The 23,121-nt window shown below is 48.9% G+C and overlaps 1 protein-coding gene across 2 annotated transcripts in view; it reads left to right on the top strand.

Annotated features, from left to right (window-relative positions):
- Positions 1 to 780: 780 nt before the first annotated feature.
- The window catches only part of ZAP70 (zeta chain of T cell receptor associated protein kinase 70), a 39,684-nt gene continuing 17,343 nt past the window's right edge, over positions 781 to 23,121 (top strand). The window contains exons 1-3 of one of the 2 annotated variants that reach the window (XM_005891624.3): positions 781 to 909; positions 20,944 to 21,391; positions 22,149 to 22,309. In XM_005891624.3, coding sequence (XP_005891686.1) covers positions 20,990 to 21,391; positions 22,149 to 22,309 — 563 coding nt within the window. In that variant the 5' untranslated portion in view covers positions 781 to 909; positions 20,944 to 20,989. Of the gene's footprint in view, positions 910 to 20,943; positions 21,392 to 21,709; positions 21,836 to 22,148; positions 22,310 to 23,121 lie in introns of those variants that run through there. The other variant, XM_070380003.1, reaches the window with a different exon arrangement.

The following is a 23,121-nucleotide window of genomic DNA, read 5'->3' as shown; positions in this document are numbered from 1 at the left end:
CGCTATCTCCCAGACTTGACAGCACAACCCATCCCTCTGAGAGTCTGTCCCCTCCGGGGGGCGCGGGGGACACACTGTCTCCCAGACTTGACAGCACAACCCATCCCTCTGAGAGTCTGTCCCCTCCGGGGGGTGCTGGGGGGACACGTTATCTCCCAGACTTGACAGCACAACCCATCCCTCTGAGAGTCTGTCCCTAGCACTGGGCTGCATCGGGCTCCGCTGTGTACACAGTGCCTAGGTTTCTGCCCTCCCAGCTCTGGCCTCCCTGGTGACTCGGCTGCCCCCTCCTTGAGCCTGTGAGCCAAGGGCAGGGACAGGGCCGTCATTGTTGGCCTGATGGCTGGCACACAGGAAGTGCTCTGAACCTTTGCAGTCTGGACCTACTTCTTAGGTTTCTCCTCTCTCCAGCTTTCACCTGCGTATGGAATAAATAACTCACATGAGCAGTTCAGCCATGGTCAGGCCCCAGGTCCACACCTCCTTGGGAGGGGAAAGTAGGGCTTTCTAGTTTCTAGCGAGTCTGGGGGATCCCTTTCCCTTTGCCACTACCCCAGCGCTTCTCCAGCACACAGCCTCCCTCTTCTCCCCTCCCCAGGTTTGGGAGATGCTGTTGGAAGCACCCTACTAGTGTAAGCCCACCTGTGGCTCGCCCCATTCCTCCCACTGCTGGGGGGGCTCTGCTCAGCCCGGGAAGTGCCCTCTGCCCTCCCCGGAGCACGTGGCCTCGCGATTTTCCTTGAACGCAGCACTTTGTGACTTTGACGTAAACTTCAAACACGGCCCCGTTTCCTACTCGCTCATCAAGGAAATAGGCCGAGTTTCACAGAAGAGGGCTTCCAAGAGCACACCAGGCCTTCCGGGCCGTCCCTGCCCCGCTCGGGCGTGCTGGTCTTCTGGGGCATCTAGGTGAGTGGCTGTCCTCTGGCCTTCTGCGTCCAGCACGGCCACCGACTGCAGGGCCTCCTGGGGCAGCTGGGAGAGGGGGACTCAGGTTCCGCACCCCCCGATCTGAGTGAGAAACCCTAGTGGGGTATGACCTCTTTACACCGGGCCGGGCTGTATGAGGGGGTGGTTAGCTGGTGGGGGCCTGGGCTGGGCGCTCGGGCTGCAGAGAAGCCCGAAGTGGTTTCTCGGATCCCAGTTCTTCATCTAGAACCAGTTATCTGGTGCCTTTGGAACCCGCCACCTTGCAGGTGGCCCGGGCCTTGGCGTCCATCAGCACATCCCCAGGTAAGTCATTCTGGATGAAGCAGCAGCTAGCCGCCATCTCTAGGGGTGGCCTGGATCTGGTGGAGGAAGGAGGAGGAGAGAGTCAGGAAGAACTGGAGTACCAGAAGGGCTGTGGGGCTTTCATGGGTGGTGTCCTACAGGAGAAGGAAGCAGACGTGGCCTGTGACCATCCTGAGGGAAAGAGGTCTCTCTCCAGAGCGCCAGCTGAGTGGCCATGGACGTGTGTATTCAGGGGCCCCACAGATGCCGGCTCAGTCCCTAGCCTCCTGCAGGGCCCCGTCAGTGAGACAACCTTAGTTCCAGGAAGCAGAGAAATGTCCAGAGAAAAACATGCGCTCTGTCCCCCAGGCTCAGGAATATGAGGGAGCATCAACGGGGCCGTAAACAAACATCCAAATGCCGGATGGTTTGCGTGAGGGGGCCCAGGGCAGGCTCCAACCATTGGTAGGCAGCTCAGGTTAAAGGGGAGATAGAGGTGAAGGAGTAAACAGCTTGAATCCTGCTCAACTGACGTGTGTCCTTGGCAAAGGACTGGCCTCTCTGAACTTCAGTTTGCCCATCTTTTAAATGCAGAAGCAAATTTTGGCGCCTAGTATGTGCTTGGCTCTTTGGCTCCTGACTGTTGGGTGAGAGGTTGGGAAAGCTGTCCCAGGCAGGGAAGGGTCTTGGCAGGAAGGAACAGGGGTTCGTGTGGTGAACAGCTCAAGATGAGCTTTGTTTCTTTTTTAAAATATTTGTTTATTGGCTGCCTCAGGTGTTAGTTGCAGCAGGCACTCGAGATTGTGCTGCTTCATGTGGGATCGCTCGTTGCCGCGCACAGACTCTAGTTGTGGCTCTTGGGCTCTAGAGCAAGCAGGCTCAGTAGTGGCCGCGTGAGGGCTTAGTTGCCTCTCAGCATGTGGGGGGCTTTGTTCCCAGACCAGGGATTGAACCTGTGTCTGCTGCATTGCAAGGCGAGTTCTTAACCACTGGCCCACCAGGAAAGTCCCTGAATGTTGTTGCTGTTGTCTCAGCCAGGGCGGCCAGTACGCCGTAGGTGCTTAATAAAGCTTTGCCGAGAGATTAGGGCCTGCGTCCTATGACAGTAAGTCCCTGGGTGTCACCCGCGGGGGCTCTTCCCCTGCCAGTGCTGTTTCCTGTCGCCGCCCGGCCTCCAGCCTTGTCGGGGACGGGGACGCGTGCCGGGCAGGCAGATGGTGTTTTGTGTGCACTCTGGAGCCAGGAGGCCGATTCAGGGCCCGACTCTGCCGCCCGGACTGTGCGTGTGCCATGTGACCTTCGGCTGGTTCCTTCTTCCTGTCCCTCCTTCATGTCCCAAACCCACGAATTCTCCACACGCAGTGTTCTCGTCAGGATTAGGCGACCGAATTGCTCTCGAGTGCCTGGCATGCTGGAGGTGCTGTATATGCATAATGTTACAGTCTTTATTCTTATCACTAGTTCAGGGTGGTCTCATGGCTCCTGGAGGGTCTCCTAAGGGGCTGAGCAACCAGCCTTTTCCATGCTGGCTGCTCCCCACCCCACCCAGAACATAGGGTCAAGGAAGTGCTTCTTTTTAAAAAAAAACATTATTATTTTAAAAATTTATTCATTTCTCTATTTGGCTGCACCAGATCTTCATTGCTGTTCTCAGGCTTTCTCTAGTTGTGCCAGTTGGGGGCTACACTCTAGCTGTGGTGTGGGGCTTATGGGGGTTTCTTGCCGTGGAGGCATCTCTTGTCGTGGAGCATGTCTTAGGGCACGAGGGCTTCCGTAGATGCGGCCCACGGGCTTAGTGGTTGTGGCCCATGGGCTTCGTTGCTCCACGGCATGTGGGATTTTCCTGGACCAGGGATTGCACATGTGTCTCCTGAACTGGCAGGTGGATTCTGAACCACTGGACCCCAGGGAAGTCCCAAGGAAGTGCTTCTTAACCGGAGCCAATTTTGCCTCCCCCATCCCCACTGGGAGCGTTCAATACCGTCTGGAGACATTTTTGGTCACGACTCAGTGGGTGTTACTGGCATCTAGTAAGACAGAGGCCAGGGATACTGCTAGACACGCTGCAATGCATGGATAGCATGAGATCTCACAGTCAGGCTCTGTTGTCCCGACTCATCCCACTCTTTCCATCCCCTAAGCTTTTTCCCATCTCCCTTTTACAGTCACAGAGCCTGACACCCAGAGAGGGCTAGCTCCTTGCTCTAGTTACACAGCCCTTAGAACCCTGGCAGCAGAGGTTGGAGTTGGTGGGGAGTGGTGGTGGTGGAGAGCTGGTCTTGGAGGCGTTTGAGGTCTGAGGACCTGCCTCCAACCCCACAGCAGCCCAGCAGTCTGCACCCTGACAGTCATAGGCAGCTCAGAGTGCAGCAGCACCTGGGCCAGGCACGCATGGGAGCCCTGGAGACCCAGCTCAGAGTGGCGGATGCCGTTTCCTTATGGCCATGCACTGGAGTGGCTAGTACTGGCTGCTGGGTCAGAGGAACCTGGGTTCAAATCCTGACTGCCTCTCTTAGGCCACATGACCCTGAATATGACATTACCCTCCCCAAGCCTCAGATTTTTTAGCTGAGGAATGGGGATAAGTGAGGATTAAACAGATCATGCTTACAAGAGGTGTCATAAAGTCTTTAGCACACAGGCTATTGTTATTGTTGCTGATTTGACAAATATTCATTGGGAGGCAGTGGGAGCTACGATGAAAACCAGACAGGTGTAGGCTCTGCCTTGGGGAGCTCAGGCTGGTCAGAGATTGTGGGGCAAACGGAGACACTGATCATACATGGCCATCAGGGCTATGATGTGGGAGGAATGGGGGCCCTGGGAGAACAGAGTAGGTGACTCAGCGGGGGGAAGGAAGGGGGAATCATGGAACATCTCTGCGTGGAAGGGACAGCTGAGGGGACCTGAGGCACGTGGCTAGGAGAAACATGTGGGTGGCTTCCCAGGTAAAGAATTCACTTGCCAGTGCAGGAGACCCAAGACATGTGGGTTTGATCCCTGGGTTGGGAAGGTGCCCTGAAGGAGGAAATGGCAGCCCGCTCCAGTATTCTTGCCTGGAGAGTCCCGTGGACAGAGGAGCCTGGCAGGCTATAGTCTATGGAGTCACAAAGAGTCAGACACGACTTAGTGGCTGAGCATGCAAGCTGTTCCAGGCAGAGGGAACAGCCTGTGCAAAGTCTCCTCCAGTGGGTTGTCCCCTCTTCCACCATCTGTTAGTGAAGGAAGCCTCTAGGTCCTCCACTCCCTCTCCTCTCCTAGGGAAGCCCCCATACCTCTCCACCCTCATCAGACTGCTGAGTTCCAAGAACCTGCAAAGGCGTCCCCACCCACCACAGCAGGCTACATACCCTCTCAGGTACCTGGTATCAGAGGGTAGCCTCTGCCCATCACCAAAGTTTACTGGGCACCTACTCTGTGCCTGGTTGGCACAAGCAGGAGAACAAGACAGTCTCCACTTTCCTCAGGCTTACATGCTAGCAGGGGACAAAGGCCTTGTGTCAACAAGTTGATAGAACATCACAATTTCCATGGTGAGGAACAGTAACACTGGGTCAGTGATAGAGAAGGGGAGGTGACTTTAGACAGAGGTCAGCGAGGGCCTCTTGGAGGCTGAGACCCGAATGAAGTGACAGATGTTGAGGGAATGGTGTTCGGGCAGAGGGAACAGCCAGTGCAAAGGCTCTGAGGTTGGACCAGGCCCAGGTTGTTCCAGTTTTCTCAACAAGTAACATAAGGAAGCCGGTGTGGCTGGTGGGGAGTGAGTGAGGACAAGAAGGTGGCAGGGCAGATTGTGCACGGCCTCAGGGGCTGCTGTAAGGACCTGGGCTTTCAGCCGGAGTGAGGCGGGAGTCCTGGAGGGCTGCAAGCAGAAAAGGAGGCGGTGGAGCGAGTGGGCTAGGCCCGTGCTCAGCGCTGGGCAAGCCTTGCCTCATGGGGTCCTCACAGCCCCCCAGCACTGGGCACCATCGCTGGCCCTGTCCTCCAGGTGGGTCTTGGCGAGTGTACCTCCCCCCGAGATCCACATTGCTGCTACCCATAAATCTGTGATCCCATGATCGGATCGCACGCCATGGTGTCAGAAAAAGAGGGGAGCCCGTCGCCATCCACGGCACAGTGCTCACCACTGTCGTGGGGACTCGGAATGGAACAAAGTTGGCGTTTTGTTAGTTGACAAATGCCTGTGCTGCCTCTGTTGTTGGCCTGTGGACTGCTGCTGCTGCTGCTAGGTTGCTTCAGTCATGTCCGACTCTGTGCGATCCCATAGACAGGGGCCCACCAGGCTCCCCTGTCCCTGGGATTCTCCAGGCAAGAACACTGGAGCGGACTGGGGAGCAGGAAATGTGGCTTCAGGGGGGACTTGGCATCTCGGGCAGAGGACTGGGGTCTGTGAGAGGAGGCCTGGGCAGTTGGGGCTGTGCCTCCATTCCAGCAGCGCCGTGGGTGGGAATGCTGTTGATGCCGGGCTGTGGGTGGCACACAGGGCCTCCAGACCTGACTGCTGCCACTGCCCCCTGCCTCCCTGCCAAGTCCAGTTGGATCATCTCATTCTGTCGGCAGCCTGATGCCCTCAGTCTCCCCTCTGCTGTCTCAAGGTAGGCATTTAACTGGGGCTTTGGACGCCCAGAGCCTGTTCTGTGCAGCAGTAGTGCTTCCAGGCTCTGCTACTTAGGTGTGGGGCTTGTTGTTGTTGTTGTTGAGCCTCTAAGTCATGTCTGACTCTCTGCAACCCCATGGACTACAACACACCAGGCTTCCCTGTCCTCTACCATCTCCTGGAGTTTGCTCAAATTCATGTCCATTGAGTCATTGATGCTGTGCAACCATCTCATCCTCTGCCACCCTCTTCTCCTTTTGCCTTCAATATTTCCTTCCCAGCATCAAGGTCTTTTCCAATGAGTGGGCTCTTCTCATCAGGTGTGGGGATTAAACAAAAGGGTCCTTCCTGGCAGGTCTTTTCAGGGCCTTTAATATGCTAATATATTCCCTACAACTTTTCAAAATGCAGTTGGTCCCTTGACCTTTTTTCCTTTGAAATATATTTGGGCATCCTGTGCAGAGAAGGCAATAGCACCCCACTCCAGCACTCTTGCCTGGAAAATCCCATGGACGGAGGAGCCTGGTAGGCTGCAGTCCGTGGGGTCTCAAAGAGTCGGACACGACTGAGCGACTTCACTTTCACATTTCACTTTCATGCATTGGAGAAGGAAATGGCAACCCACTCCAGTGTTCTTGCCTGGAGAATCTCAGGGATGGCGGAGCCTGGTGGGCTGCCGTCTATGGGGTCACACAGAGTCGGACATGAATGAAGCAACTTAGCAGCAGCAGCACCAGCAGTGCCTGGAACAGATAGAGTTTAACCCTACCTTGCCCCAGAAAGGAGGCTTGAAGGGTGGAATTTCAGATAGAGCTGTTTAGCCAAGGATCATGGTTTCCTCCCCTCCCCACAGGGCCTGGGCTGTGAGAAAGCCTGGTGGTCTCCTGATGGAGCTGCAAACTCTGGGAAGGCCAGATGAGCATCTTTGAGTTCACGAGGAGCTCGCAAGCTCAAGGGGAGCCTGGGGGGAGTCAGCCTGGGCAGGAGTGTGGTGGGAGAGTATGGTGGGCGCATCTCCTGGGAGAGTCATGCAGTCTGTGGGGACTTGGCTCAGGACAGAAACATCTGGTCCTCCAGGAAGCTGCAGACTGGCCAGGCCCTTCTGGAAGCTGCTGCGGTTACTGCTGTCTTTGTTATTTACAAAGAGACAGGGAAGTGGGGATAAAACTGAGGATGCACGGGAAGGCTCCAGCCTCTGGGACACCTTGGACTCAGGTCCGAGGTGGGCCATCACAACTTCTGGCCCTGGACAGGGTCCCCAGGGCCGGACTCTCCCCGCTCCCGCCTCTGCACCGACCTGCCTCTGGCTACCCAGGCTGCACCTGCGGCCCCGCGGGGCGGAGCTTCTCAAACCGTGTTGTTGACAGTTTCCTGCCGCAGCTTCCGGCCCCAGAGGCCAGCTTCACCACCCCCACCCCTCCCCGCTGTCCCTGGACGAACCTCCACTTTGCTGCATTGTCTCAGGTTCTGATCCCCTTGAGGAGCAGGGCTGTGAGTCTGCCAGGCTGGGCTGGCTGGACCGGGGGAGCAGAGAGGAGTGGGGAGGAGGTACCCAGTGGCGGGCACTGCATGGATTCAAGCATGGAAGTGAATTTGAAGAAATTCACTTCAAATAGCACAGCCTCGCTGGAGCAAAGGAAGGGCCGAGGAATTCAGTTATTAATAGATTCAATGATGTAGGCAGGAGGGAGCCACTGAAGGTCCTTTTTTATTTTTTAAAAGTTGTTTTGTTTTGTTTTTGATGTGGGTCATTTTTAAGTCTTTACTGAATTTGTTACAACATTGCCTCTGTTTTATGTTTTGGGTTTTTGGTCCCTGAGAGATGTGGGATCTTAACTCCCCCAACTAGGGACTGAACCCACACCCCCTGCATCAGAAGGTGGAGTCCTAACCACTGGGCCACCAGGGAAGTCCCACACAGTAGCTTCTTGAGCCAGGGAGGCCCTGGGGGAGAACTACCTAAAAGCAACTTGCAGACCCCAGAGCTTCAGCTCGTGTGGGAAACAGACTGTGGGGTTTAGCCAACCACAGGCACTACGTGAGTTAGATCTGGATCTCAGGTTTTATTAATAGTAAACAGCTGGTGCAGATCAAAGGCGGTGATAGCAGCAGAAACAGACCACAGGGGACGAGCTCTGGACTAGACAGGTGGGAGCAGCTGCGTGGGCAGGCAGAGACAGAATGGCCTGAGTTGGGAACAGAGGATGGAGAAGGAGAGAGAACAGGAACCATCAGAGAGGAAGGAGGCAAGCCGGGGGGTTGGTGAAGGACTCAAGAGAGCCGCGATGCTCAAGCAGGAGCGGGAGTGGTCACAGTGTCCATCACTCAGGGGACCCAGCCTCGAAGAGGGTGCCTGGTGCCCATCAGGTGGTGATACCTTGGCAGCTGGAGGGCAGCCAGGTGGAGGTGGGGGGAGCAGATAATGACAGGCGTGTAGACAGCCTGCTCTTTTCCCTTTTTAATTAATGTTTTTAATGCCTGGTATGTCTATATGTGGGCTTTCCAGGTGGCGCAGGGGTAAGGAATCCACCTGCCGATGCAGGAGGCGTGTAGATGCAGGTTCAATCCCTGGGTCTAGAGGATCTCCTGGAGGAGGAATGGGCAGTCCACTCCAGTATTCTTGCCTGGAGAACCCCATGGACAGAGGAGCCTGGCAGACTACCGTCCACCAAAGAGTCAGACGCGACTGAGCGCATGCGCACATCGTGTCTATAGTTTCCTGCTGCCTCTTCTCTTTACATAAAGTATCATTTACATACAGTAAAATTTACCCCTTTTAGTGAAAAACTGTAAGATTTGACAAAGGCATACAGCTGAGAAACTATCTTAAGATACAGGCTGTTCTTCTGAATTCCCTCATCCCCCTCTGTAATCAGTCCATATCCTGACGCCCCCACTTCCCAGCTGGTCTGCAGCCTCAGCAGCCTCCACCTGTTCTGCAGCTCCGAATGGAATCAGATGGTTTGTAGCTTTTTGAGTCTGGCCCTTTGCTCTCAGCATGATGCCTTTCAGGTTCATTCATGTGTATGCAGCACCATGTCCTTCCATTTCATGATAGAGTAGGATCCCACGTGGGATGTACCCCCACTTTCTTCAACTGCTGGAAAACGTTGATTTTCCCAACCCAGGGATCGAACCTGGGTCTCCCTTACTGTAGGCAGAATCTTTACCATCTGAGCCACCAGGGAAGCCTTTGAGTTCTTCCTACATGTTGGCAATCGTGAGCAGAGCTGCTGTAAACACTCCTGTGCAGGTCTTTGTGTGAACCTGTTTCCATTTTTCTAGGATGAATACCTAGAAGCCATCCTGACTCTATTTTTTTTTTCAAACGTTAAACTTTTTATTCTGTATTGTGGTGTAGGTGATTAACAATGTTGTGGTAGTTTCAGGTGAACAGTGAACAGTTTCAGCCACACATATACATGTATCCATTCTCCCCCAAACGCCCCTCCCATCCAGGCTGCCACATGATATTGGGTAGAGTTCCCTGTGCTGTAAAGTTCCATGTCCTTGTTGGTTATTAATTTTGAACCAACGCTTTTTATTTTAAAACTTTTATTATTTATTTATTTGGCTGTGCCAGGTCTTAGTTGCTGCAGGATCTTTAGTTGAGGCATGTGGGATATAATACCTCGACCAGGGATCAGTCTCGCTGCCTTCTCCCCCCAACCCTGCATTGGGAGCTCGGAGTCTTAGCCACTGGACCACCAGGGAAGTCCTCCGATTCTTTAAACACTCTTAAGGGATGATGGGAGCTTTTCTGGTGGCTCAGTGGTAAAGAATCTTCCTGCCATTGCAGGAGACACAGGTTTGATCCCTGGGTCGGGAAGATCCCCTGGAGAAGGAAATGGTTATCCACTCCAGTACTCTTTCCTGGAGAATCCCAAGGTCAGAGGAGCCTGGCAGGCTACAGGGCATGGGGTCAAAAAGAGTTGGACATGACTTAGCAATTCAACAAAAACAATAAATGGGATGGTGACTGCATTTCCTGGTCCCCAGTTAATCACCTGCCTGTAACTATTGGGACATCCAGGGCCTGCCCCCCACCCCCAACTCTGGCCCTCCCAACCCCAGTGTCAGAAGCCGTCTGGTTAGAATGCTGCTTCTGGCCCCTCTTCCTGAATCCAGCTGCCTTGATTCAAGCCTCAAATGATTCTCACTCAGTCCCAGTGCCTGTCTTTGCAAGTCCCTGAACACCAGGGAAAGGCAGCCTTTCTCAGTCCACAAAAGCTTTCTTTCCACCCCCTGCTTATAATTGCTGAACTAAAAAGGGTGCCCGAGGACCCTTCCTTGAATGCAAAACTATGTCCGGGTGGCCTTAACTGGACTCATCTTAGTAGAGAAACAACCAGAAACTGTTATGGGCATAATTTTTTCGACATTATATAAAAACTTAAAAACATACAGAAAATGAGAACAATTCGTTGTACAAATTATCTACCTCTTAGATTTTACAGTGGAATTTTGCTATATTTGCTTCATAACATGTACTTGATCCTCATTATTATTGGATTCTGTATCTCCCAACTCGCCTGCTTGCTAAAATTTATTTGTAAACTCCAAGCTTATGCTCGTTGCACTTTCACGGTCATTGGAGGGCATGTGCAGAGCGGTGTGAAATTTGAGTCAACCCACATGCTGGTTCCTGCAGAGGCTGAACAACGCAATGCTTTGCCTTCTCGTTTCAGCTCATATTGTAAACAAGTCTCTTTCTCACAGTCTATTTGGTACCACATTTTTGTGCTATTTGTCCATAATTTCACTGTGTAAATGGTCCCCAAGGGCAGCACTGAGGTGCTGTTTAGTGTTCCTAAGTGCAGGAAGGCTGAGCTACGCCTCCCAGAAACAGTACGTGTTGAATAAGCTTATAGGGCTGTTGGCCAAGAGTTCAGTGCTAGTGCATCAATATAATTATGTAAGGTGTTTTTAAACAGAAGTAAATAAAACAAGGTTATATACTGATCTGTTGATGAAAATTGTGTGACCAGAGACTTAAAGGAACTTAACCCCGAATTTCTTCTAGAAGCAATGGCTTAGTACTTCCTCACTCAATACCTTATAGAAATATTGCAGACAGCAAGACTCAACTATATCAATCTATTTATCCATACATCAACTTTTGCTTTTGGATGCCTTCCTTTCAAAATAAATGACAGTCATCACTACACTACCCATCACACCTAAATATTTCTGCACACAGATCATTGACTGGGGTTCAATATTTTATGGTGCCTTTAAAAAATATATTTTAAAATTTATTTTAAATTTGGCTGCATCGGTCCTAGTTGTGACAGGCACTCAGCATCTTCATCGTATAATGAGGGCTCTTGCACCGCGGTGCATGCTCTCCAGTTGTGGCACTTGGACTCCAGAGTGTGTGGGCCCAGGAGCTGTGGCGCAGGGGCTAGGCTGCTCCACGGCGTGTGAAAGTTTAGTTACCTACCAGGGTCCAGCCCTGGTGGATCCAGGGAATTTGAAGGGGACACGGCTTCGGCGATCAGGATACAATAGAATTAAAGATATAAAGAGTGGTTAGATAGGGATAGCTCAGCGAAGAAATTCAGTGAAAAGAGGCTGAATAACTTGGTTTACGTGGAAAGCCAATAAAACTCCAAGACAAGGAGTTTGCGTCACCTACGTAGGCCACAGGCATCCTCCCGTTCTCCTGAAGGAGAGGAGACACTAAGGTCTCCCCGGTCAAATCTTAAAAGCCCAGGCAAAATTAGTAGGCATGACGAGCCTCCACGCTCCAGATGGGAATTCAGCCAGAAGGTGAGAGAAAGAATGATATGGGGAGACCAAGCTTCAGTGAGCAAGGCCCGCACTTTATTTTCCAAAGTAGTTTTTATACCTTAAGTTATGCATAGAGGATAATGGGGGAAGGGGTAGAGTCATGCAAGGTCAGCAGTCCTTGATCCTTATCAAAGCAAGGCTTTCTTCCTGCAAACTTATCATATGCAAAAGTTTAGGTGATTTACATCATCTTCTGGCCAGGAGGCCTGTTAACATTTTACGACCCTTTCTTCAGAAAACTTATTTTTCTCTAAAGCTGATTATTCTAAAGTCAGGCGCCACCCTCCGAAAGCATTAAAGTTGCATTCCTACAGGGCAAAGGTGTGGTAGGCTATAACAAGAAAAGTATTAACTCAAGGGTCCAAGGTTACAAAAATTAAAGCTACTACTTACATTCCTATACACCATTTATATTAATCAGTACACTCCCAGGGACACAGTAGGTAAGGGATATGGAAACTTAGTAGCAAACATTGGCCCAACAAGTGAAAAACCCTTCACCAATACAATGGCAACCCACTCTGGTGTTCTTGCCTGGAGAATCCCAGGGACGGGGAGCCTGGTGGGCTGCCGTCTATGGGGTCACACAGAGTCGGACACACTGCAGTGACTTAGCAGTAGCAGCAAGGATATAAAGAGTGGTTAAATAAGGATAGCTCAGTGAGGAAATTCAGTGGAGAAAAGAGGCTGACATAAGGATAGCTCAGTGAGGAAATTCAGTGGAGAAAAGAGGCTGAATAATTCAGCCAGAAGGTGAGAGAAAGAACGACATGCGGAGACCAAGTTTTGGTGAACAAGGCCCACACTTTATTTTCCAAAGTCGTTTTTATACCTTAAGTTGTGCATAGAGGATAATGGGGGAAGGGGTAGAGTCAGGCAGCAAGCCAGGCTTTCTTCCTGCAAACTTATCATATGCAAAAGTTTAGGTGATTTGCATCATCTTCTGGCCCGGAGGCCTGTTAACATTTTAAGACCCTTTCTTCAAAAACTTATTTTTCTCTAAAGGTGATTAGTCAGGCGCCACCCTCCAAAAGCATTAGATAAAGTTGCATTCCTACAGAGCAAAGGTGTGGTGGGCTATAACAAGAAAAAGAATTAACTCAAGGGTCCCAGGTTACAAACATTAAAGCTACTACTTACACGAATTACAGTAATCAATACACTGCCAGGGACACAGCAGGTAAGGGATATGGAGACTTAGCAGCAAACATTGGCCCAACAAGTGAAAAACCCTTCACCAATACAATTTCTAATCAATCTTTTAACTGCTCAAAGGAGTCTGTATTTAGACAGTTTAGAACATCTCATGCCTCTCACAGTTGGGAGGCTCTGAACAATCACATGTGGCTGGAAAAACCTATTCAAGCAGGCTAGAGGACTTCCAAAGGAGTTTGTAGGTTAAACACTGTCACACCCAGGAATTATTAACTGGAGCTGTAAGTTAACTCTTTTTTCAGAGAGAGGTAGTGGGGACAGCCCCCCGTAAAGTCAGAGGTGTAGGTGAGAGTCCAAAGCAGAAAGTAGGCAGACTCTGGTTTTGGGGGTAGATGCTCGAGAATTTCCAGGGGGACTCCCGAGGCTTGATCCCGCCTTTGCGTATGCCGAGCCTCCTTCCTCATGACCTTTGCCATGGGTGGAGCTCCTCACGCTGGCTCCCGGCATCTCCGCCTTTTTTATTTCTTAAAACAGCCAGATGCAGCTCACTCGAGAGCTTCTGAATGTTCTGCCGAAGAATCCTGACAATACAAGGAAGAATGATTCTGAGAAGCAAAATTAAAGCACCAGTAGCGACGTATCCAAGGATATTAGACAGAATGTTTTTTCCTGAAATGAAGTTAGAGAAAGTGTGAAAAAAGTCATTAGCTGCTCCAGCGGCGGTAAAATCCAGTCGAGAGTGTTCCAGGGTCTGTATTTGATTATGAAGTTTCCCTAAGTCCAGGCCAATGTCAGAGCTGTTCCAAACACCTGAGATATGATTTTTGATTTTTTTCCCATTCGTAATCTGTCTCGTTTACCTTTAAAGATGTCACACATATCCACCGGTAATCAGCGTGGCAAGACAGAGCCATTTTCACTTTTAAAGCCTGTAACTCAGTCACAATATGCATTATTGCCTCCTCTAAAGCATCTACCCTCAGCTCTAATTTCCTATCTATAGCTTCCTGGGTTGCTAGAGTTAAAGAAACACTTTTAGACATGGTATCAACATATTGGGCAGTATGCACTTGTTGAGTCAATGATATTGCTGCCACAGTAACAGAACTAATTGCTGCTATTAAAGCTGATATTCCTAAAATAAGTAAGCCCACAAACCATCGCGATCGCATTAAATCCTGTAGTTGTTGTAATACAGCAAGACCAAAATTATCATATCAATAAGTGGTTACATCATAAGATAAGGTGGACGTTGTAACACTACAAAGAAGCAAACATATCGAGGGTTTAAACAAGATGAGAGCATACATTGTTCACAAGTTACTACATTGGGTCCACCAGTGAAAGTCATATGTACATTAAGTTTTCCAGAATCGTTGGTAAAGAGAAAAACATAAGGAGAGGGTAGACAAGCCAAAACAGAATAAGTAGAATTATTTTTTGGCTGGAGTTCGCACTGCAGCAGCCCCGTCAGTCTCGCCGGGATCTCGATGTTTATCTTGCCTCCCCTGTCGGCGGGCGCCGCCCCTGCTCCCTCGCTGAACCGGCCTCGGGCTCAGCAGCGGCCAAGCCGGACAGACAGACAGTAAGGCCAAGCAGACAGACGCTGGCGGGGCTATCGGCTGCGAGCGCTGTGCGCTGGGCCCCGGCAGCCAGGCTGGTCCGGCCCGGCTCCCGACGCGCGGCTGTTCTGTGCAGAGGAGTGCCCCTCCTCTTTTATGATCCAAGCAATGGGGGAACTGGATGTCTGGGGGACTGCAACATGGCGAATCAGCCTGTCCCGGATCTAAATTGGAGAATCTGCGTCCTGTGGAAAAATACAAGCACATCCTCCACCGCTAGTTAATAATGGGTCAGGACCCTTCCATTGTCCTGAGAGGAGGTCCTTCCATTTGACTAATGGCTTTGCATTTAATTGCTCCAGGCACCAATGACATAGCATTGCAGTAGTTCTGGCCAGATCAGTATTTAGAATATTTATTAGGAAAAGAGCATGTTGCAAGATTTGATGGGGAGAGCTATACTTAAACTCCCCTTCTTTTAGTTTTTGAATTTGGATTTTTAATGTTTGATGTGCTCTTTCAACAATGGCCTGTCTCTGGGGATTATAAGGGATGACAGTATTATGTTTAATCTGAAACTTTATACAAAATTCCTGAAAAGACTTAGAAGTGTAAGCAGGAGCATTGTCAGTTTTCAGAGCTTTTGGCAGGCCCAAATATGAAAAACAAGTAAAGAGATGTTGTATCACATCTTTAACTGCCTCCCCGGTACGAGCAGTTGCAATAATAACGTGAGAAAAGGTATCTACAATTACATGAACAAAGGGCAGTTTTCCAAATGAAGAGACGTGAGTTACATCCGTTTGCCAGAGTACGTTAGGTTTGAGACCCCGAGGATTAACTCCCATAGGTAGACTACTATAAACAGTGGGGCAGTGTAGGCAAGAACGCACAATCTCTTGAGCAGTCTGGGAATTTGGAATTGATATCTTAAGGCAGTAGCATTTTGATGATGAAGTAAGCGAGAGGCTCTGGCCTCCTCAATCACAGTAGCCACTGTATTTCTGGTTAATAAGTCAGCCAAATCATTAAAGGCATTTAAAGGGCTGGGCAATCCAGAATGAGCCCAAATGTGTCCAATGAAAAATATTTTATTTCTTTTCCAAATTTGTTGCTGTAATTTAGTTAACAAATGAAATATGGTAGTTTTATTTTCAGGCAAAACTGCAGATTCAATATGTGGAAACAGCTTGACTACATATTGAGAATCAGAATAAAGGTTAAATTCCTCATCTGCAAACATATCAAAATCCTCTATGACTGCTGTTATTTCAGCTCTTTGAGCTGAAGTTTCCTGTGTTTCTAAAACCTTTTGGTGATTTTTAGTAACTATGGAGGCTTTACCGTTTGCTGACCCATCAGTAAAGGCTATCTGAGCATTTGGAATAGGAGACTGCATCTGACAGGAAAAATAACTGGATGTTTGGACATAAAATTGAGCAAAACATGCGAGGGTAAATGATGCAAAATTTGACCACAATAATTTCCTATGGCAATCTGCCAATCCTCGAACATTAGAAGAGCATCAAGTTGTTCTTTATTATATGGAATTAAAATTTCTGATGGCTCTTTACCAAATAATTCAATGCTCCGCTTTTTTCCTTTAATATCAAAGTAGCTATCAATCCTGGATAAGAAGCCGCTACTTTTTTTTTGGTTTGAGCGGGAAGATGGACCCACTCTAGGGGGCCGTTTTGCAATAAAACCAATTTTTTGTCTGGCTACCCCAATTACACCTATGGGGGTTTTATGGCAAAGGAATTGTCAAGCAGTTGTCAATTTAATTTTTTAAAGTTTTAAAATTTACATTTTAACAACATAAATTTAGGGATATGTTAATTTAGGTCTAATGTTTAGTTTAGGTCTCTGTATAAATTTAAATAATAAATGTATAGCCTCCTTATCTCATTTTGGTATACAGATATACCTAAATGCAAAATGTATTTATATATGTATTTATATATGGCAACAAGTATAAACTTATTGACATATAATATATATAAATCAATATACTTGAACTAATCTTTATAATTAATATATTAATTAATATATATTACAGCAATACAACACGTACACAGCTAATACCAACCAAAACAAACCAATGTACTGCAATAATACTTGTCACACATATATAATATAATTATACAGTATATAGAACATATATCATCACAGCACATCAATCCATACCAATTAATATCAGCCACACACACATTATATTACTGCAATACATATTTAATTATACAGTATATATATAATATGCATATATAGTATACATATTAATTTATATACAAATTAAGTATAGATCTATAAATAGAATTAGGTATACCTTTATTATATCCATACCTAATTAGGCAAACTGTAATTAGGCAAATATATTTATATTATGTATTTATAACAATATATAAAGTATTGTTAATTGTACCGCCTGTTGACAACTAAGAAATTGAGAAAACCCTTCTCTGAGTATCTCTTATTTGAGACAGCACGTCCCTCCCCCATAGGGTAAAGGGGAGCGTAGGAACTACATAGGGTTGGAAAGTTCCACAGGTATCCTCAAACTGCCAATCTAACATTTTTGAACTTTTAACTACTGTGGGGGCTTGAGGGCAAATGAAACAAAATTTGACCCCTGAAATGTATCAGGGCAACTTGCCAATCATCACTATTTTGTAAAAGACTTGTAGTTGATCCTTATTGAATGGAATTATTATATTTGCTACTTCTTTTCTAAAAAGTTCCACATTTCTTTTTTCCTCCTTTTATAATTAACTGTGCCACCAAGCTGGGATAAGATAAAAGTATTTTTCTTGGGGTCACTGGTAGATGGGACCAATGGGCCTTTTTGACACAATCACCCTGTAGGTGTATGTTTTGTGGCAAGAATAATTTAATCTCATCTTTTGGTAATATTAATCCTAATTAACTGATCATTTAAAGTCTCATCTACTTTAACAAGAGCCTATTCTGTCTCATTAGTCAACTTTCTCTTAGAACTGGAATTAGGATCGCTTTTTAAGCAATCAAACAAAGGCTTTAAATCTGCAGTAGTCAGTTTTAAATGTGGGCGTATCCAATTAATGTCCCCTAATACTTTTCAGAAATCATTTAAAGTTAGTACTCTCCGCAGCTTCAAAGGGGCATTATCAGTTTTCAAAACTTTTGGCAGACCTAAATATGAGAAGCAAGTAAAGAGGTGTTGCACAACATCTTTATAAGCTTCTCCAGTTATTGTTTTATAACCTAAATCTGGTCTATAGCTTTTTAGATGACAAGCAACCATCTAATCTTTGCTTGAATATTTCCAGCAACGGGGAACTCACTACTCTTCAAGGTTTTAAACTCTCCCTCACCTTTTTCTCTACAGCATTCCCACCCCGCATACCACTGTCTCTTATCCCACCAACTCATTTTCAGTAATATGTGTTGGCCAGGAACTGGGCTGGTCTTTCCCAGCAATGTTAAGAGACGTCTGTTCCTGTGTCTAATAGTCCTGACACTTTATTTTCTTGAATTAAAAAAAATTTTTTAAAGGCCTAGAAGCTGTAATTTCCTGTACCCAAAAAGCTAGATCACTAGATCTAAATGCTCTATAGCTCTTAGCTTGAGAAGTCAAGTTTTATCCTGTCTGATAAGGTAAAAGCAAAAGCGGTGTTACTCTTAGACCTTTATTAATTTGCACAGTTTTAGTAGGCAGCAAGGTCAAAAACTTTAATTTCTCAATATAATCAGAATCTACTACACTATGCACCACCGAAATTCCTTGAAAAGAAAGCAAGCTACGCCCTAGCACGAGTCCTACAATGCCCTCAGGTAGGAGGCCAGCCACTCCCATTGGAATTGGAGCAACCAGCAGGGGTTAATACTGTTGCTAAATCCCCTTACCGTTCTGCTTGGTCATAAGAGAAACACTTTTTATTTGTAGAATCTTTTTCTATTACGATTATTTTTCTTTCCTTTTTTTTTGCTTGGGTGGGCCCCCCTGAGGGGTTTTTCTGCAAGGAGCAGGCTCTGTATATTGTGTATTCTTTAAAAGCTCCTTTGTTTAAAAGAAAAAAAAAAATTTTTTTTTAAATCTTTTTCAGCCTTAGGCAATGCTCTGGGAGGCTTTGGATGTAAACTGGGGAATTCCTAGGCCCTGGGAGGTGCAAGCGGAGGTGGGGTAGTCGCCTTAAATCAGAAATTGTTGGCTAAATTTTTAAAGGTTTGTGTAGAGGGGGAGGGGGCTCACCAGGGCGCCAGGCCGCAGCGTCCTGTAAGCCCTCTCCTTCCTCCAGAGGTAGAGCACAGTCTCCCTTTTCTTCGTCAATGGCAGAAAATATGATCTGCGCAGAAGGTGGAGACCCACTACCATCCACCGCTATAGCCTCTCCCATAGGCTATCCAACAGCCTCATGACGGGGGTCCAGAACATTTTTAATCATATTTATAGGATAAGAGTTTAGTTGTTTTTTTACCTTCACCTAAGTATCTAAATTAACAGTACCCTCTTCTGGAAACCAAGGACACTATTCTTGTACAAATGAAAAAAATGATTGAATGGTAGATTTTTTAACTTTGATTCCTCTCTTACTTAATAACTGCAAAATTACTCCTATAAAGAGCTGTCTTTCATTTGATTCAGTGTTATCCATGTCAGAAAATTAAGTATAGCAGAATATTTAGGTTTAGTTTTCAAAGATCGGGTTTATTTCAACCTTTTAACTCTAGAAACCGGGTTTTCTCTCAAACCACTTTGACACTTTCAATAAAAACCGGGTTTCCTCTCAAACCCCTTTAACACTTCCCACCATTACTCGCCCTGTCTGTCCTACAGTGGGACACCCTGGGTGCGGGCCTATCAGTCCCGTAAATTCAACACTTTCTCAACACTTTTTCTGAGGTAGCTACCTTCGAATTAGCCTGTTGTGGGCGCCACTTGCCGGGGTCCAGCCCCGGTGGATCCAGGGAATTCGAAGCTGGGACGGCATCGGCGAGGATCAGGAAACAACTGCTTAATTAAACGTTAATTAAGGACATAAAGAGTGGTTAAATAAGGATAGCTCAGTGAGGAAATTCAGTGGAGAAAAGAGGCTGAATAATTCAGCCAGAAGGTGAGAGAAAGAACGACATGGGGAGACCAAGTTTCGGTGAACAAGGCCCGCACTTTATTTTCCAAAGTCGTTTTTATACCTTAAGTTGTGCATAGAGGATAATGGGGTAAGGGGTAGAGTCATGCAGTAAGCCAGGCTTTCTCCCTGCAAACTTATCATATGCAAAAGCTTAGGTGATTTGCATCATCTCCTGGCCCGGAGGCCTGTTAACATTTTAAGACCCTTTCTTCAAAAACTTATTTTTCTCTAAAGGTGATTGGTCAGGCACCACCCTCCAAAAGCATTAAAGTTGCATTCCTACAGGGCAAAGGTGTGGTGGGCTATAACAAGAAAAAGAATTAACTCAAGGGTCCCAGGTTACAAACAATAAAGCTACTACTTACACGAATTACATTAATCAATACACTGCCAGGGACACAGCAGGTAAGGGATATGGAGACTTAGCAGCAAACATTGGCCCAACAAGTGAAAAACCCTTCACCAATACAATTTCTAATCAATCTTTTAACTGCTCAAAGGAATCTGTATTTAGACAGTTTAGAACATCTTATGCCTCTCACAGTTGGGAGGCTCTGAACAATCAATCACATGTGGCCGAAAAAACCTATTCAGGCCGGCTAGAGGACTTCCAAAGGAGTTTGTAGGTTGAAACACTGTCACACCCAGGAATTATTAACTGGAGCTGTAAGTTAACGCTTTTTTCAGAGACAGGTAGTGGGGGACAGCCCCCCGTAAAGTCAGAGGTGTAGGTGAGAGTCCAAAGCAGAAAGTAGGCAGACTCTGGTTTTGGGGGTAGATGCTCTAGAATTTGCAAGGGGACTCCTGAGGCTTGATCCCGCCTTTGTGTATGCCGAGCCTCCTCACCCTGGCTCCCAGCAGCAAATGGTCAAGCTCCTTTGGTGAGCAAAGGTTGTTCCAGCTGCAGGGCCTTTGTACTTGCTGTTCCCTCTGCCTGATGTTTTTTGAGAAGTGGGATCCTCTTTAACCTTCAGATCTCAGCTCACATGCTACCTCCTCAGAGATTGTGACCATTCTGACTACAGCGGCTTCTTTCTTGGTCTCACTCTATTTCCTTTAAAACACTGACCTCAATCTGTAATTATTATTTTTGTCTCTTCTTTGTTTATTGCATCCTCCCTCCCTCACTGTCATCTCGGGGAGGGCAGAGACCATGTCTGTCTTATTCACCCGTATCTCCAGCCTGAAACACTGTAAGAATCCAACACGTGTTTGGGACATAGATGTGCCCGGTGCGTGTGTGTGTGCAGGCCAGTGAGGGGTGCCTGGGTGCTCCGGACTAGGTCTGAAAAGTCGAAGGCTGGTTTAGGACTCCCCAGTCTGAGTCCAGCAGGGTAAGGCGCCTTTCCAAGTTGACTCCGGCACAGATCAGTTTCTGCACGACTGGCACACACAGCTGTGCTGCACGGATGCCCTTTAACAAGGGGTCTCTCCTCCTATCTCTGGGTCCAATGGATGGGTTCAGGAAGGGAAACCAAGGCCCTGACGTGCCCTCAATCCCGTTTTGAACCCACAGGGTCTGGAGAGGCGCAAGGCCACGCACCCTGCACAGGGCGGCGGCGATGCCGGACCCCGCGGCGCACCTGCCCTTCTTCTACGGCAGCATCTCGCGCGCCGAGGCCGAGGAGCACCTGAAGCTGGCGGGCATGGCCGACGGGCTCTTCCTGCTGCGGCAGTGCCTGCGCTCGCTGGGCGGCTACGTGCTGTCGCTCGTGCACGAAGTGCGCTTCCACCACTTCCCCATCGAGCGCCAGCTCAACGGCACCTACGCTATCGCGGGAGGAAAGGCGCACTGCGGCCCGGCTGAGCTCTGCGAGTTCTATTCACGCGACCCCGACGGGCTGCCCTGCAACCTGCGCAAGCCGTGCAACCGGCCGTCGGGGCTCGAGCCGCAGCCCGGGGTATTTGACAACCTTCGCGACGCCATGGTGCGCGACTACGTGCGCCAGACTTGGAAGCTGGAGGTGAGAGCGCGGGGTGCGAGAAGCGGGCCCTGGGGGAGCTTGGCCAGAGTGCAGCTGTTTCAGGAGGGGGCAGGTCTTTGGTGGACGGGGCTGCGGAGGGGCTTGGGGCGGAGCCAGATGGGCGGGCCTTGAGAAGGTGGGACCGAGGAGGGCGGGCCCTGGGGCCGAGGGAGCCATGGGAGTTGGTGAGAGCTGCAGTCTTCGCCAGCCTGCGCTGGGCTTTGCTGCGTCCATTTTAGATGCTAGAGGGGTGGGGCCTGGTTGGGGGCAGGACCTGGGAGGAGACCTCGGAGGCAGGGGCCTGAGCGACGCTTTGGTGCTTATCCGAGCAAAGCGTAGTCGGGGAAAGTTGAGGTCGCTCTGAGTCCGGAACGGACGAGGTCGGGAGCTGGGCTTGGGCTGGGAGCGGGGTCCAAGAACGGATGGTGGGAGCAGTGCCCTGGGGTAAGTTGGCCGGCAGGGGCAGTGGCTTGTGGTCTTCGACAGCCTGCACTGCCTGATTACCCGTGTCAGGTCTTCAAGTGGGAGATGGGAGTGGGGCCTATTAGAAGGCGGGGCCTGGGCCGTGGCCCGTGCGCGGGGCCTGGATGGATGGGAGCGGGACCATAGAGATGAGAGGAGGGGTGGCTGTCCTCATCAGCCTAAAAGACTTACGTCCTAGGCGTGCCTGAGTTGGGAGTGTCCAGGAGATGGAAGAGGGGTCCTGTGGCGCGCACTTAACGACACTTACACGTCTTCTTCACCCTCCCTTCCCCAGGGCGAGGCCTTGGAGCAAGCCATCATCAGCCAGGCACCCCAGGTGGAGAAGCTTATTGCCACGACAGCTCACGAACGGATGCCCTGGTACCACAGCAGCCTGACGCGCGAGGAGGCTGAGCGCAAACTCTACTCGGGCTCCCAGACCGACGGCAAGTTCCTGTATGTGGGACTTGGGGCTGGGGTTTTGGGGGGGTGAGGCTGGGGTGGACCTCAGTGTGCAGGTGGGTAATGAGGGGGTGTGCCTGTGGTCACAAGTGCGAGTGACTCCAGAGTTGGGTGGCCTGGGTTGAAAGCCAGCGTCTGCTACTTGCAGCTGGGCTCGCTGGGCAAGTATCAGAACTGCTTGCTTGCATTAACTCTTCTGCATTCACCAAATATTTGCTGAACGCCTACTATGTGCCAGACACTGTTCCAGGCATTGAGGGCGTGGCAGTGCACAGTTCAGATCAGATCAGTCGCTCAGTCGTGTCGGACTCTTTGCGACCCCATGAATCGCAGCACGCCAGGCCTCCCTGTCTATCACCAACTCCCGGAGTTCACTCAGACTCACGTCCATCGAGTTGGTGATGCCATCCAGCCATCTCATCCTCTGTCATCCCCTTCTCCTCCTGCCCCCAATCCCTCCCAGCATCAGAGTCTTTTCCAATGAGTCAACTCTTTGCATGAGGTGGCCAAAGTACTGGAGTTTCAGCTTTAGCATCATTCCTTCCAAAGAACACCCAGGACCGATCTCCTTCAGAATGGACTGGTTGGATCTCCTTGCAGTCCAAGGGACTCTCAAGAGTCTTTTCCAACACCACAGTTCAAAAGCATCAATTCTTCTGGTCTCAGCTTTCTTCACAGTCCAACTCTCACATCCATACATGACCACTGGAAAAACCATAGCCTTGACTAGATTGGCAAAGTAATGTCTCTGCTTTTGAATATGCTATCTAGGTTGGTCATAACGTTCCTTCCAAGGAGCAAGCGTC

Source organism: Bos mutus, chromosome 11 (genome assembly GCF_027580195.1).
Source record: "Bos mutus isolate GX-2022 chromosome 11, NWIPB_WYAK_1.1, whole genome shotgun sequence".
Lineage (NCBI taxonomy): Eukaryota > Metazoa > Chordata > Mammalia > Artiodactyla > Bovidae > Bos > Bos mutus.
Note: the sequence above shows the minus strand (reverse complement) of the source record. Positions and strands in the feature narration are given on the sequence as shown.